This window comes from Cantharellus anzutake (genome assembly GCF_015039405.1).
Source record: "Cantharellus anzutake strain C23 chromosome Unknown EI90scaffold_10, whole genome shotgun sequence".
NCBI classification, from domain to species: Eukaryota; Fungi; Basidiomycota; class Agaricomycetes; order Cantharellales; family Hydnaceae; genus Cantharellus; species Cantharellus anzutake.
In genome coordinates, this window is record NW_024066960.1 from 360,061 (window position 1) to 373,025 (window position 12,965).

A 12,965-nucleotide genomic window follows, 5' to 3' on the forward strand; every position below is an offset into this window, starting at 1 on the left:
GGCCACTTAATACATAGAAAGGGAAAATCATTATTTAATTAGAGTCTGCATCAAGCGCTCTCGTCGTGAACAGAGTCATTTAACTGCGTCTGCTTTCGAACTTAAGCACCAGGCAGTCCTCAGTGCTCCTCACATTATCGCTATTATCTCGACCTTGCACCACCATCCCCTTTGAATTACTATCCCGTTCACTGTAGAGGCGCACAAACGATATTGAAACTCATCTTTTTCACTCCCTCCTTCCAGACATTACGTACGCCGCCACAAGTGCGAGCATAGCCTGACGCGGCCGTAACCTAACGTGCATCAGCCTCTATGTGCGGGGTCTTCCGCCTAGCCCTCACTCCGCGAGTCCCCCACCCTCCGATCCGAAACTTCGTGGGTTGGACCTGCCACCACGATGCCTGAACATGCGGGCGGCCTCCCACGGGATCCTGCCCATCTCGACACAACAGCACTTTGGAACGACGCAACCGTTGTCACACACCCCCCTTTGCGCAGCTGCAATTTTCCCACCACTCGCGAGTGCAGCAAAAAAAGAATCGCATTTCCTACCGTCGTTGGATGAATATCCACAGCAACTCCATCCACCTTGCATCTCCCCTCAGTCAGTCCTCAGAGTCGGGGGGAGCAGCGTACAATGCATTATGGCCCCGAAGCCCCAGCCCACGCCAAGTTCAGTTCTAACGTATCAATACATGGGGTTACGTGTCCAGATTCGTCAAGACCAATTACATAAACTGTCCAATACCCATGCCTAGCGTGGTGGATAACTAGGCAGGCATCGCGCTTGGGCAAAGGAAACATCCGCAAACCAGATGCTGCTGGAATGACGAGGAGGCTATCGAACCAAGTATCTCTCAGAGCGTCAACTTGCTATATCCTTCTTGATTGGGCTGATGTAGGTTGGCTGGGTGACCGAAATGGGCGCGCATTCTTGTTCATTTGCTTGACACTGTCTGATGTAGTGGAACGACTTTCTCCTCGTCTTTCTTGCGACTGGACGGATATCTTCTTTCGCTTCCGACTGATACTCTTCAAATAGGCCTTCGGTCCAAAGATGTCCCAGCGCCACGAGCATCGCAACACAGGCGGAGTGAATTCATGATCGATCCTCAGCACCCACGCATTGGTGACCATACGCCTTGCCAACAGGAGGGCGCTGTCAAGAACTGGTATCTTTCTACATCCACGAGCCCCTCCCGTCTTTTCGAATGATGATCATATTGCTCGTACGCTGTCCACCCGCCCTATTCGTCGGTGCCTACCCCGAGGGCTATTCACAAGTTTGTTTGCGGAGTCCTTTTACTTCCCCGTGCAATGTACAAACGACCACGTCCATCCTTCTGTTGAACTTAATGTCGACGTGATTGCATGACCGCACGCGCACATTTCCCCTTGTTTCATTTATTGATAGACACACTTAAAAGTCACTTTTCGTGGATTTTCTCTCTCCCTCTTGGACCAAGGCGAGATTTACACGTACCTCTCTTGGTTGTTGACTGAAACATCTTTTCTAGCGCTGCTTATGTAGTCGCTAATCGCTAGATTCTAATACCTTTCTTTCTGCCGTAACAGACTCTTGGTCTGTACCCCAATCTTTATACCATCGTCACCCTACCTTTTTCTACCGTCCGTGTGGTTTAAGGGGAATATACACAAGGGGCAGTGGATCGATGCCTCATGAGCGTCAAGTTGAATACCTAACGAATCCCAAATACCTCAGCGACTGTCAAGTAGAGCACCCCCGTCAGTCTTGCAGCCTGCTGAACAATAGATAGAACTTCAATGGCAACTACAAAACATGTCTCCTGCACATGCATCGGCATTAATTTGTAAGGGCGGCCATAACCCTTACCGACAGGATCGCTCTTCTATAGATGGCCACTTTTGGGATGGCCCGTGTTAACATCCCCATGCGGTTGCTGGGAGAAGGGCGTTCCCTGGATGCATTATTACTCCCTGCTCATTTTTTCATTGAGAAAGGTTGAACCACTAGTTTTCCATTGTTTGAAGGCTTCTAGCGCCGGGGAAGAACCCCAGCGCTGCCTGCCTCGCCTCAGTCACACTTAGCCCACCTGACACCCCCAATCTTGGTCATGAATTCCACCAGCTTCTCCACACGAATATCCTTCGATATTGACCTACCAACGTGCCGCCCCGGGTTCGCACAGGTTTTATTCAATTGGAATATAGGGAACATGGCGAAAGAACCATCTTATTCGGGTGCCCATCCGGTACTAGCCGCCCAGCGGTGTTAGCCGCTGGTAAGTAAGTCGCAAATGATCCACGAGCTATTGGGCACTGGCCTGGTCTGGCCTCTCGTCTAGCCGAGCGGTCGCCTCCGTCTTTCTTATGCAGGCCTGTCTAGTCTCGTGAAATTTGCTACATGTCACCACAGGGTCAGCATCCAACGGAGCTTTGAACGGGTTCCTGATTTACCCAGCCTAGCCCAGGAAGCAGATTGGTGTTCGCCAGACATGCAGGACCGAAACGCACTAGTTTAACCATGGCTGTGTGCTACGCTAGAATTGATACACGCACGATTTTGAGGATATTCAAAATCTCAGGGAGATTTTTAGCTGCTATTTCTAATTCAAACACGACTTAACCATGAACATGATTCGTGTCTCTCAATGCATCATTAATTGCACCTCAAGGCATTTTGATCCCTGGTTTCCTAGCCCGCTATAGAAAGTGTGACAGTACTCACCGCGTGCTTGTGTTTCGTCGTGACCTACCTAAGGCATGCCAGTGCATCAGCAGTATAAATCCCCCCTCCTCTCAAAAGCAGTATAACTCCCTGTTATTTCTCTCCCGCGATAAGGGAACAACTGCTGTGCTCAAATAACGTGGTAATTCTATTCAAGACATGACTTCTAGTGTCTCAAGTCGCAGCACTGGCTCATGCCTAATCTGCAGGCTCCGTCGCAAGGCACTCTAGGAATTCTTTTTGACTGAAGTCAAGATTCTTATCGTTATTTCACGTGGACAGAAATGTAGTGAACCGCTAGCTGGCGAGGCCTGTGTGGCGTGCGCGGAGTATCGTCTACCCTGTTTATCTAAACAAGGACGGTCCCTATCGGCTGCCCAGGAGGTGAGCATTCTTCCCGCGGCTGTCATCTGGGACTACAGTTTTAAAACGTGGTTGGTTGTGATAGACATCCCAGGGTGCCAAGAAAGCGCGTCGCGAGATAAACCAGGCAATTAAGTCCCGGGATTCTCGGGACGGAGTCGGTACAAATATGTAGCATCTGATTCAGCACTTAAATAGGCTAACATCGCATTTCAGCCACATTGCCGTCAACAAGGGAATTTCTGGAATCACTAAACCTTCCTATCGAATCAGAGACATCGCTCGCAACCCCCAGGTACATTGTTTCGGTGTAGCCTTGGAGTAACGCGGAATCCATTGTTGCCTCTGCTAGGGACACCGTCTGGGACGAAGATACGCTCGAAGAAGCAAATGACACGATATCGTTCATGACGGGGGAAAGCGCAATTCATGACCCTGTTGCAATGGATGATGAACTCCCTCCTCAAATTGACGTACTATTTCCGACACCAAATGCTCTCGAAGCAACTGGCCTGGTTTTTCACGTGCTCGGGCAATGTCATTGCGGCCAATATCATGATAATTGACGGCCCGAACCATACTTGGCCAGGAAAACGTGTAGGGCACCTATTCTGTATTTTTTTACCTATGTGTTCGACTATGTTATATGGTGGTCCTTTCGGAAATGCATATTGCGATTGGAATGCTCGCCTTTCGTCTTTGATAGCTATCCATTCACAATGCAGCTGCTTCTAGTTCTCGTTGATACTGTCGTTAGCCTCAAGAGCACAAGAAACGTGCGCAATTTAAACGGCCACGCTGCATCAGCAAGACAACCTCACATCAACCCAATTAACGTTACTTCTCGGTGTGGATATACATGCGTCACCGCACTCTGGAAGCGTAGGTTTGGAACGATAATGACGCAATTTCGACGCAAAGGAGTAATCAGACCCATTAGGAGCCTGAGCGATCTGATGGGGCCGAGCAACTGCACTATTATGTGACATCACGAAAACCAGACAGGTGCACCTGACCGGTTTTGATTTGGATATATCACCGCGCCGGGCGGCAACAAGCCCCTAAGCTCTAAGCGGGTACTTGCCGTTCCGAGGATACCAAAAGGCCTTTGTTCTTTAATTTGGCTCAATTCCGGAGCAGGCCTCCATTTTATTTGTTGTTATTTTGACCAGTTCATTGGCCGTTATTCAGTCCGAAGCTGTCATCGGATCTTCCCGTGTCTATGTTGTCCGGTTCTTTGAAAAGCAGCAATTGGTAACTACCCAGTGGACGCTACGGATTCAATGTACATGTATATAATTTGACCCGAGCTGTGAAGAGGTTATTGTGATTGCCAAGGCGTAAACCCCCCTCATCTCCAGAACAAAGTCATTGGTTCATTCGTGATCAAGGCCTTGACTGCGCACGCCATCGGCTGCTGCTACGCGGAGAACTCTGTTACTCCGCAGATTGTTTATATTGAACGTCACGAAAAAGCGCGGCACCGATGCCACACCTCACCCCTTTTGTCGGCTCTGCACACACGCAACCCTGTACTCGGTCGTCTCTCTCGATGGCGAATCGCCCACATCCACCCCGCCCTTGCTGACATCCAACAGCTGATGCGGGGCTCAAAGTCGGTAAGCCGGTCCAAGAGGGCGCGTCACGTTCAACTGAATCACGCATTATCACATCCAGCCTGGAATGGTTAGCGGAAGAAAGCAACACACACTGTATAGGTGATCAGTTCAACGTGCGAAAGAAAACTAACCGCGCGAACAGTGTTCAATGAATCATACCTGCTCGACCCCTGCCAGCACCACACTCATCCATACGAGTTCCCCGTCTGCATGATATTGAATCTCAAAAGGCTACGCCTTGGTTCTAGCGCCGTCCGCCCTACGTTACGGTCACGTACTAATTTCCCCAGATTCAAGCGAATCGGAGACTTTCCAGATTGATGAAGTAACACGCCGTCCACTGGTAAAATTCTCGAGCTCATGTCCCGCCTGCGCACGCCAGACTGGGCCCGATGTATGAAATAACCAACACAACTTGATGACGTCTCCATGGGCTAGACCCCCGGTCCTTGTGAATGGCGTTATAGGCGCACCAATGAGGGTTTTGGTAGCGGGTAAGAGACTGATAGAAGGATTCCAGTCTGTTCGGCTTAATGGCGAAGGCTATTACTTCGCTGGCGAGAGGACGTTGTGAATGATTGGGAAGCATCAGGAGAGAGCAGTTTGGAAATCATAAATAATGAGGAAAAGCGTTACTGCCGGAGGGGACGGCACGCCCGTATTCGATACTAGAATAGACGAGGCGAGTAGCGTTGCCGTGTGTCACGGGGAGCACTCTCCCGTCGTCAGAGGGGACGTTGAGACGTGGAAAACCGATGGTTGAATGATAGACGAAGGGTCTGGGTACGAGTATACAGTCCAAAGGGTAGGGATTTGAGTCGTTCGTGACTGAAAAACGAGGAACAGTGGATCTGGACGCGTCAGCCGTGTTATTCGCCTTGGAAAGGAGAAAGCAAGAGTAATTGTATTCCACTCAATTACCTTGTTTCCCTTTTTGATCACTGCCGAGCAGTAGATTCCAGCTTCATCACCGCATACGATGGAACAGACGATCTAGATTTCTGCGCAAAGTGGGGTTAAGCCATCCATCCGGGCTGGCGAATCTAAAAGACGCTAGGAACCCTATAACGAATATCCCCTACCTACAACATCCGGCTCACCAGTTCTAAAGAATCACCTAGAAATGATGGGCTCAACGCAGTCAGTATTGGTCCCCCTCGCGGATCCAGGCCTTTCGTGCCGTCGTGCCGCTCGAAGCGGCGCTAAACGAAGGTGAGATGCCATTCATATTTCCATGCTGTTGCTTTCCCTAGATTCTGGAGCCAATATACATAGGTCGTATTTATTGGTGGTCATTGCTTTCCCCAGTTTGAGAGCCGGAAAGATGTGAGCCCTGTTCTTCGTGGCAACTACGACATTTATCGCCCTTCAAGGGGTGTGAATCTGAAGCCCTGGGCCTTGTTTGGGTTAAGTGACGGGGTCATGGGGTGGGATTTGTATCACATGTGTTGTTGATAGGAGGAATTTATCCCAATAGGCCGGGGACTGATTTTCGCCTCCTTCCATCAGCCTCATCAGCCCCTTTCCCAAGGTGCGAAGGACACGGGCCCTCGACGGACGAGCGACTCTCCAAAACCCTAATCATGATGCAATTCTACCGCATGTCGTAAGAGACGGAGAGAAACCCACCTCAGAAAAATTTCCCTCTGCCCCTGCACCCTTAACTTAAGCAGCATCGACCCTGCCTTGTATTTGGAGTTCAGTAGCAAAAATGAGGTCCCCACGATCTTGGCACTCCCTTTGGGTACGGCAAGCATTGGCGCCAGACCCCTTTTGTTGAGGGCTAAGAAGCCGTCCAAAGGCAAGCCGAACTCATTTCCCTCACTTTGCTACACGTAACCTAGACGTCCACACAACTCTCTGTGCAGATGTTGGGGAGACGCGAATGTTGCATTAACGCACATGTCATCGTTATCCTGAGTTCCACCGGGGCTGCGCGGCAGAAAAATACAGTCCCTGCTGACAGCCATCCATACGCCCACATATCACCACCGTACGATGACGCGGGCCAACCGCACCGACCTTCCCAGGCCCGACAATCTACTACCCCCAAGCCACATTAATGTCAGACCATCCCAATAAACCCGACTCTGCACTTTAGGACATGAACACTCGGCGCGCCATCTGATGCCAACCATCACCAATGTATAGCTATGCTCCTAGATGAGCATAATCCTTTGCGATTAAAAAAACGCCGGACGAGACCAGTTAGAAAGTGCAAAGTGAGTCCAAACATACCAATTCTCGCTGCTAGATAATATTCTAACGCAGTGGCTGGGACTCGCATGATAGAGAAACACTGCTGACCTGGACTGACGAATCCCGACCCTTGAACCTCGATTATGGATATCAAAAAGAAACCCCCACCTTCCATCGAGCTCAGTAGACCGCGCTATCTCCCACCAGCGACGAAATGATTTTAAACACATCAGTGTTCATTTCCGGGTCTCCCTTAGCATTTGAGGCGTGCCATTCGATCAACCGGCTCATATCTCTCTTGTATCTTCATTCGTGTACGACAGGACGAAGGGAAGCGTCCGTAAAGCAGAAAGCACTCCACGGCGAAGGCGGGAACACGGCCAACATGAACAGCGCGTAGATTTACGATACTCCCCGCCATCGCCGCCCGTGACCCGTCGTGCAAGCTGTGTACATGGCCACATCGTCTCCTCGCCCATCGGCAGACCCGGCTTTACGGAACCTTCGGGAGCTGTGATTGCGAGGACAAGATGTGGTCGTGACATGATTATGCATGCGCGTTGGTTCAGTAATGCTTCTCTTCTAAGAGAGTCATCCTCAAGGCTATAGGTCATAGGAGTGCTTGATCGTTTGAGTTGTGGCGGTATGGCCAACTTGACCCATCATTTATTATTTAACGTAAGTGCTTTATTCTCTCTCTCGACCTCTATCTCGTTTCCCTCGACAACTATTTGGCTGTCAATGGATGTATCGTTGTCACCAGAGGCCGCAAGGGCGCGAGTCAAATCCCGTGTGCAATCAGTAACATAGGCACAAAAATAGCCATACTCACCAATAGATCAATCGAGTCCCAATGAATCACTTACTTGACTGTTTAGGATATACAATAGGACAAGGCTATTCTGCGCTAGCGCAGAAATGATCACGTGAAATACCCCAAATGTATCATTGAATTAATGTCGTAAATCGTGCAGCGCTGCTCACAGCTTCCAGCGTGGCTTCTTGGTGCTATTTGAAATTTTTTCAAGACCCGCTTCTCCGCTGTTCTTGTGAAGAACAGGTTGTTGACTGAACATGTGTACTGCTGATCAACATGATCGAGGCAACACGTCACAGTAGGGGATCAGTGTGCAATGTGGATTCCCGACCTAGCACTATAGATTTATGAGTTGCTGCGCGTCACCATTGTTCACCCTGCGAGTGGTTCCCGGTCAGGGTTACCAAAGGACAAAAATTACGGATCGTTCTAATGGGAAGCCATTGATCGATCACCTGTGCTTAAACAAGTTAAGGAATCGGCGACACAACCCAATCTAGTTCTGAAACAACGAGCTTTCACCCGTTGCCCCTCCAAGCTGAGCCAGTGAGGGCAATGATTGTGTGTTGTCTAGGGTTAACCCACTCCTTTTCGGTGGCATGACATATCGATCCAGACGCCTGCGCACTGAATTCCAGAACCTTTTGGGTATGTACGGCATCACATAAGCTAGTTGTGACAATTTTTTGTTATAGTTTTACATAAGTCCATTTTTAGAGGGGAAAGAAGACAATAGGCCCGTCTTGCACAAACCCGAACATGAGGATCGACCGTAAGCATGTCGAGATATAAAAGATGGATCTCGACGCCCCCTACTGCTGCATTCGCCCCTCCCCGCCCCAAATGTCAACTCAAGCACCTGCTCGTAGCACTCAGGGTTGCGTGACCTGTCGCCTAAGAAAAAAGGTTTGTTATCTGGAGTCTGAGTGCCGCGCCCGCCGACGATGCTCTCTCAAACCATCAGAAGTGTGTCCCCGACGAACCAAGCTGTAAGGCCTGTAAGCGCTTCAAGCTTCAATGTGTTAAAAAGGCTGGCCCTATTCGAGCGCAAACGAATGTGAGCTGGGACACAATCGCACCAACCTTTCTACCCAGTCGCGCTAACATTTTTGGTGCGTGAACCAGGCATCAAAGCTCAAAAAAGAAGAGGCTCAGAGGCAAGTGCGCAGTGCTATGCGAGATAGGCAGTGTCGAACGGACATAGGTGGGGTTCTCAACCTCTCTACTACTTGTGCCTTGTTTCTAACTTGAAGGTGCCCTCAGCAACTTTGAAAGCCGTCGAGGAGCTGGCTGCTCTTCAAGACGAGGACCATTGGTTTAGTGAAGGCTCCGACGCCGATGCTATTGGGTCAGAGGTTGAAGAAGAAAACGCCGCAGGGTGCCGATCCGACATTACAGGACATATGAACACTGAACTTCAAGATTTACAGTCAGGTAGCTCGCTTCCCGACGGTTCATTACCTCCCGGTCTTGAGACGATCACTCGAGCCCTTCGCTTGACCCTTGTTCCTGATGCGAATGTGCCAGCCCGCACCATGTCCGACATTCCACTTCATCGTCTTCCTTACAACCACCCTGTTATACAAGATGTGACTCGCGGCGCTTGCACGCTCGCACGATATTATGGTTTCCGCGTGGACCTACTTGAACCCGGCCCCTCGGCCATGCCTGAACCACGCCATAACGACTCAACAAGCCAGTCGGAGATCACACAACAAATCCCGCTGCCACGACCGATCTGATCATCTTGGCCTAAAATGCGAAAATTTATTGGGTGCCGACGAACCAAATAAGCCTCTACATTTCTTGGGAATGTGATCTGAAATCTGTTTCATTTTCATTTGGTCACGTAAATATCATCGTAAACGTCCACAGATAGCCCTTCTGGAAGGTTGGGAGCATCCCAGCTCTTCGAAATGATCCTCCCGCCAGAAATGCCACGAGTCACAGCAGAGTATGCGAACGCACCGCGCAATGACTTCACACAAGGACGTCATCAAGCATTGGCACTAGGGTCGAATAGCTCTCAGGACATGTATGTAAACACGTGTGCAAACGACACAACTGGTTTGAAGTGGTTGTGATTCTCCACCAAGACATCGTGGACCCTGAACTTCCCTGACGGCTGAAGCGGACCATGGACGCCGTTGACAGGAGAAATTTATGATGCCAAGGGATAAGTTTCGGATCAAAGTTAGATGTTCTGGCCCTGGGGTTGTGAGGTTTGGTTCAACGCTATTTTACACGTAGATCAAAGTACACTATGGAAAAGCTAACAGATAGGAGTACCCAACCTACCTGCCCTTTACGATAGTGTGGCTGCAGACAACTCATCGGAGGGGAACGTGTCGAAACGAACTTCGACACGCGGTGGATTAGACGGAAGGGGTAAAACCTTGGACAGTCAGGGGAAGATCCGGTATGATAGACACCCTGCAGTCAGGGTGGAAGTCACGAGTCCGCCGTCAAAGGGTGTTCAGTAGCGGAATAGTGCCTCTGTCGCCAGACGCGCTTCCGAATCATCCGTTAGTGAGATTCAGGTGAATTAGGTATGGGACCCAGTTAGCTGGCGAACAACTATCCGGGCGACCGGGGGCACCATACATCGCTCCTTACTATAGTCCGCCCCACTAGGCGACGACTAGAAGCCCGGAAAACCAGAATGTGAGAAAATTCCTCTCCCCACTCGCCTGCGAGGAGAGAAAGATAGGGGGATTTGGGATGTGGTCGTCAAATGCTGGTCATAATCTTGACACCTTGGAGGTGTATCCGACTGAACGCGCGGGTCCTTGGACAGCGCTCACTTCTGGCTTGGGCGTTGAATTTGGGATCATCCACACGTAAAGTGAAAGTTAACACGTACTCCGGCCCGGGGATGTCTACCGACTCCGACGCTAAGTCACAGAGGCTGGGTCCTACCTACTCCGATGTAGCAACTATTTCATGTCCTGGCATCGGTATCGCCATTGCTGGGGCATTGGGACCTAACTTAATCCTTCTACCAATCTGGTAATTATTGCCAGCAAACGTACTGCTAGCTTCTTTCCGCTGTATCATTCGCAGAAGCAGCACGATTCTCGGCTGGTTCAATTCTTTGTGAGTGGAAGACTGGTACCAAGGCCAAATTAAGAACGTTCAACTGATATGCATTTATCTTTTGTGTCTTGAAGGCTTCACTGTAGCAACCGAAGCTTCCAAGCATCTCTGCCATTTAGACGTCTCTGTATATACACGGAAGGTAATAGGACTCGGTTGTTCCTTGTTGAAAATGTATCCTAAAGGGGTTTGAACCCACCAAGGGGAGGATTTCAGTTGCTTTCTCTGGATCTACAGCAGCCACCACGGACGATGCTTGTCTATACACGGTATTCCTCCACTCCTGCTCATCCCTATCCCGTGTGATGGCACCAAGAAGCGCCTGTCCCCCATTACAATGTAAAACGCTGCCAGCGCTACTTCTGTGATGGGACGCCACTACCGCATTTGTGGTTGCGTTGCAAGGGAGTGTAAGGGTTAGAACCCTTTTCATGTAATGCTGTGAGCCGAGTTATGCAAATCCCTTTTGGATTTCAATCATTGATGTTGCAACAACTGTGCTCTTTCCTTCTAAAGGATACTTGCATGACCGCAAATGGCCGACTTCCTCCTTAGTTCGCAGTCGCACTGCTGCGCGCGTCTCCCCACCTAAGAAATGAGTCCTCGAGGATAGAGCGTGTCATCAGTTCAGTATCCCTCAGAAGCAAGATAGAAAGCGATGATCTCCATTTGGAGAATAACTTGCAGAACATGTACGGATCCTCCCAGGTCAACAGCTAGTCCCCCCGGTAATTCCCTTTTGTTCATGATACCGTGTGATCCCCCAAGAAGCCTCAACATTTACGGCTTGAGCGAGACTTGGATATCCCGGGTACCGTCATGGGAATCACCTAGTCGGTTTATGATATAGCGTGGCGGTTCAATCGTGACTGCTGGGCAGCCTTCAACGTGGGTCAAGAACACAACCTATGCTTCTGGGCAGACGGCCGTTTCGAACGAGTTGTGAATTTGCATGTGTTCATCGCCCCCACTCGAGAGCGTCCCGCCCCTTTTGGACCAGATCAGGGTTTTGTCTGGGCATTGAATAACGCGATAGACTGCGACACAGGTCCCTATGTTATCCTGGTTTCTCTCCCCTGTCACTGGTGTCGCAAAGGATGCACCCATCGTCCATTCTTCTCACCCCTTACGTGACCATCGTCCTATCTCCCCTCCGAGTCGTTTTTATCCTAATCGTCACGTTCTCGTCACAACGCAGGCGCCCTCGATTCACACGCTTCAGCGCCAATGCCCGTACTCACCAGCTAATACAGGACTCAGTGAGATTGCGTTCTTTACTTCCTTTTGACATGTGCCCGCCATTGGGCGCTTGGGACACGGCAGCTCTGAACGCGTCTCCATCCTTTCTCAGTGCACCGAGTGTGAGACTCTCTCGCGCCGTAGTATCGAGCTCCCCGGCCTGCCGAGCGTCCGCCAGGCCGTGTCCCTCGACTCGAACGTTGGCCGCGATCGAGTGCTTATGACGTGTCACATAGTTATCTTGCTCAACTTGATTCATTGACGTTGGAACGTCACTGGAATGGATACTCCCCACGCGAACACCGCACTGACACTAATCATCTTCCTCAAGTAAAGGCGAAACTCAATTATACGGGCTCAAACGCTCCTACACCACTATTGGAAGCTTGCCCTTTGGGAATACGAACCCATCTATACCAATCGAGGGGGCACCCGCCTAACGAACCCGGCTATCGCAATAGAACCGAAACCATTCATGGCAGAGAGCAAGGGTATCGCTTTTCGAGAGGTTACTATTATGTCGGCTAGACTGTGGTTAGTTTCAGCTTACGTTGCTCCAAGCCTCCAAAGGGCTTGGAGATGAACGTTTGAACGTTCGTGAATGCACGAAAATAGCTCCACACCACGATCGTCGATGCACATTTAGTTAGATCTGCCGCAAGCTGGTCTGGTTGTATGTTTGTTACTTAGCGACAGAACATGTTGATGTCAGTTTCAAATGAACCGATCATGTATGATGCCGGCTATTCCCGTCCGAAATTTCATGGCAAGACAAAGGCGATCATCGTCCCCGACACTTCGATATCTCCTCTGCTGCCACTATTAGGGCCACTTTAGAGCTTCGCTTCTTATGGGTGTTTCAATTCTCAGTTCGCATATCCCTAAATGCTAGGGCTCCAATGCTGCCCTCGTCCTGTCG

General features: G+C 50.1%; 6 protein-coding genes across 6 annotated transcripts; 4 read left to right on the forward strand and 2 right to left on the reverse strand.

Moving 5' to 3' along the window:
* The first annotated feature begins 2,825 nt into the window (after positions 1–2,825).
* EI90DRAFT_3044062 (uncharacterized protein) lies at positions 2,826–3,749 on the forward strand. The gene is made up of 5 exons (XM_039059308.1): positions 2,826–2,935; positions 2,996–3,097; positions 3,162–3,233; positions 3,293–3,371; positions 3,429–3,749. Exons 1-4 carry the CDS (start codon positions 2,873–2,875, stop codon positions 3,329–3,331), a joined length of 276 nt encoding a protein of 91 aa, XP_038919570.1. The 5' UTR covers positions 2,826–2,872; the 3' UTR covers positions 3,332–3,371; positions 3,429–3,749.
* Positions 3,203–3,829, forward strand: EI90DRAFT_3044064 (uncharacterized protein). The gene is made up of 2 exons (XM_039059309.1): positions 3,203–3,275; positions 3,334–3,829. Exon 2 carries the CDS (start codon positions 3,506–3,508, stop codon positions 3,809–3,811), a length of 306 nt encoding a protein of 101 aa, XP_038919571.1. The 5' UTR covers positions 3,203–3,275; positions 3,334–3,505; the 3' UTR covers positions 3,812–3,829.
* Positions 3,830–4,452: 623 nt separating this feature from the next.
* Positions 4,453–5,284, reverse strand: EI90DRAFT_3013891 (uncharacterized protein; the record flags this gene model as incomplete). The annotated part of the gene is made up of 5 exons (XM_039056713.1): positions 4,453–4,510; positions 4,572–4,786; positions 4,855–4,901; positions 4,974–5,143; positions 5,169–5,284. The coding sequence occupies 5 exons, from the start codon at positions 5,282–5,284 to the stop codon at positions 4,453–4,455; spliced, it is 606 nt and encodes a 201-aa protein (XP_038919572.1).
* An 880-nt stretch (positions 5,285–6,164) lies between these two features.
* Positions 6,165–6,901, reverse strand: EI90DRAFT_3044072 (uncharacterized protein). The gene is made up of 2 exons (XM_039059310.1): positions 6,564–6,901; positions 6,165–6,496 (listed from the first exon to the last, which is right to left on the reverse strand). Exons 1-2 carry the CDS (start codon positions 6,677–6,679, stop codon positions 6,361–6,363), a joined length of 252 nt encoding a protein of 83 aa, XP_038919573.1. The 5' UTR covers positions 6,680–6,901; the 3' UTR covers positions 6,165–6,360.
* Positions 6,902–8,554: 1,653 nt separating this feature from the next.
* Positions 8,555–9,453, forward strand: EI90DRAFT_3119221 (uncharacterized protein; the record flags this gene model as incomplete). Its single annotated transcript, XM_039063190.1, has 4 exons — positions 8,555–8,617; positions 8,676–8,768; positions 8,837–8,872; positions 8,965–9,453. The coding sequence occupies 4 exons, from the start codon at positions 8,555–8,557 to the stop codon at positions 9,451–9,453; spliced, it is 681 nt and encodes a 226-aa protein (XP_038919574.1).
* A 62-nt stretch (positions 9,454–9,515) lies between these two features.
* Positions 9,516–10,548, forward strand: EI90DRAFT_3044081 (uncharacterized protein). The gene is made up of 2 exons (XM_039059311.1): positions 9,516–9,946; positions 10,010–10,548. Exons 1-2 carry the CDS (start codon positions 9,910–9,912, stop codon positions 10,192–10,194), a joined length of 222 nt encoding a protein of 73 aa, XP_038919575.1. The 5' UTR covers positions 9,516–9,909; the 3' UTR covers positions 10,195–10,548.
* The last annotated feature ends 2,417 nt before the right edge of the window (positions 10,549–12,965 follow it).